The sequence below is a fragment of the Oryzias melastigma genome, linkage group LG15 (genome assembly GCF_002922805.2).
Source record: "Oryzias melastigma strain HK-1 linkage group LG15, ASM292280v2, whole genome shotgun sequence".
Taxonomy (NCBI): Eukaryota; Metazoa; Chordata; class Actinopteri; order Beloniformes; family Adrianichthyidae; genus Oryzias; species Oryzias melastigma.
In genome coordinates this window covers 6680451-6682590 of record NC_050526.1, presented here as the reverse complement: position 1 = coordinate 6682590, position 2140 = coordinate 6680451, and the positions used below count along the sequence as shown (strand labels likewise).

The following is a 2140-nucleotide window of genomic DNA, read 5'->3' as shown; positions in this document are numbered from 1 at the left end:
TTTTAATCTAATTCCTTTTTATCTCTGAGCCAGCATGATATAAAGACTGTCCACATGGTGAAAAACAACAACAAAATAATGCACACATCATGGTAATAACAAATAAAAGGAAGTTTTTTTTTTTAAGCAAAAACAAAGGTAAAACTTTTTTTTTTTTGGAAGAGATTCTTTAATTTTAGGGGGGGTACCTACATAAATTATGCAGCCAATTACTGGCAGCGTGTCAGATGCTTTGATGATAGACTTGTTTTTTAACATCAACCACAAAACTCTAAAGACATCAGTATCTCGGCTTACTAAATTCATGGCATTCCATAGAATTTACTTGGCCACGAGCAAAAAAAGAAAAAAAAAAGAGGGTGCTTACAGTGCACTTCAGAGTGCGCCTGGCTTAAATGGGACCCCTTGTGGCTGTGTCACAGCTCCCTTCGTTAGGGGGCTGACTGTAGCCTGTAGTCACCACAGGCATCATTAGCCCTCTGTGAAACCACAGACTGAGTCTCATTCTTCATCTGCCTGTCTGCTGCCTCAACATTTACACCGCGACGCTGCTCCGATGGCAGAGTAAGTGAGTCCAGCAACACGGTGAGACAGCCATTCGGAGCGGGTCAGATAAGAAATTCAAAAAAAAAAAGCTGCAAAGTTCAAATGTATTCAGCAAGCAGGCCACTTGAGGTGGCTTGGCAAAGGTTAGAGCTGAGGTTATTTTTGGAGGGTGGATTATTAGGCTACCTGGGCTGAGAAGAGGAGGAATAACTTTGGGCTAAATCAGGGCTGAATGGAGCAGCGGCAAAAAAAATGCAAAGAGTCACAAAATTTAAAAGACAAACACTTAACTGTAACTATAAATCATTTTATTAAAAAAAATAAAAGTTCATGACATTTTCATGTAAAAGCAGCTGATTTCTCAAACCCTGCTACCATTTCTGCATGCTCTTTTGAAGAAATAGTAATTTACCCCAAAGGGATTAAAACAAGGATGTGATGAAAATAAAATAACATCTAAACATTTAAATTACAGATTAAACGCACGGGATGACTTCAAGGATGAAATGTTGATTTCTGTTTTCCCGTTCTGTACTGCCCTCTAATGGAAAACCCCACTCAGAAGGAAAAGAAAAAGGAGCCGCAGCAAGAAGAGGAAAACCTTCAGCATCATTACTTCAGGACTGATTTTTGGGGGATTTTGTTAATAAGTGTCTAAATTAAAACAATCTTAAATAAAAAAATAATAATAAAAGAGTCATTTTGTTGTGCATTTATTTAAGCGTGCGACAAAGGATGCGGTATATAAAACACTTCTCCGCTTTAGGTGGATTATAAGGCGAGAGCAAACAATGAGATCTAAACGAAGACAAAACAAATGCTTCACTACAAAGCTTTGTAGCTGTAAAAATCGGAGCCTTTATAACTGGATGTTGAACAAAGCATTTACTTGGCAGGAAATTACAAAAACCAACAAGAGGTACAAAGACTAATTCTTCTTAGGAAAAACAACAACAACAACAACAATGCAATAGACGTATTTTTAAGGGGAATAATAATTCTTTAGAAAAACCATTCCAGCATTATTTTGGCAAATGCAACAGAGACCCACGGGAGCATATGTTTGTAATTCCTACTGTTCTCTGTTTAAGTTATTTTTGTACATTCTAATTCTGCTACAACTCTGTATCACATTAGCTATGCAGCATCTCTATTCTTAGATTTTAAGAAAGCATAAACTGAATATTTACAACTCGAGTTGTTCCACAGTGTGTGCTGAGGGCTTCTAACTTTATGGCCTTGTTTTCTGTTCTTTAAAGACTTAAAAAAAAAAAAAAAGAATTCCAGCCTTGTGTGTGCACTGCATGAAGGACAGTTGGGCTCTGTAATGCTTCAGCCTTCCCCTCTCTGCCTCTCATGGGTGAGCAGCCATTGTTTGAGATGGTTGCCCTTGCCGCTCATGTACGGCCCACTCTGTCCAGAGCTGGAAATGACTCTGTGACAAGGAATCAGGAGGGGAACCTGGACAGAGAGAAAAGCCAACACAATCAGAGGGGAGGGGAGAAAAAAAACACACACACACATCATGTGTTTATTTCTGTAAAAATGATGCAAGACGTCTCAATCCAAATCAAAAAAGTTTAGCAAGTTGGTT

At 38.4% G+C, this 2140-nt stretch overlaps 1 protein-coding gene across 4 annotated transcripts in view; it reads right to left on the bottom strand.

Annotated features, from left to right (window-relative positions):
- Nucleotides 1-865: 865 nt before the first annotated feature.
- Nucleotides 866-2140, bottom strand: part of mgmt (O-6-methylguanine-DNA methyltransferase) — a 43306-nt gene continuing 42031 nt past the window's right edge. For all 4 annotated transcript variants that reach the window (XM_036215643.1, XM_024296808.2, XM_024296809.2 and 1 more), the window contains exon 5: nucleotides 866-2007. In XM_036215643.1, the coding sequence (XP_036071536.1) occupies nucleotides 1879-2007 (129 nt within the window). In that variant the 3' untranslated portion in view covers nucleotides 866-1878. The remainder of the gene's footprint in view (nucleotides 2008-2140) is intronic.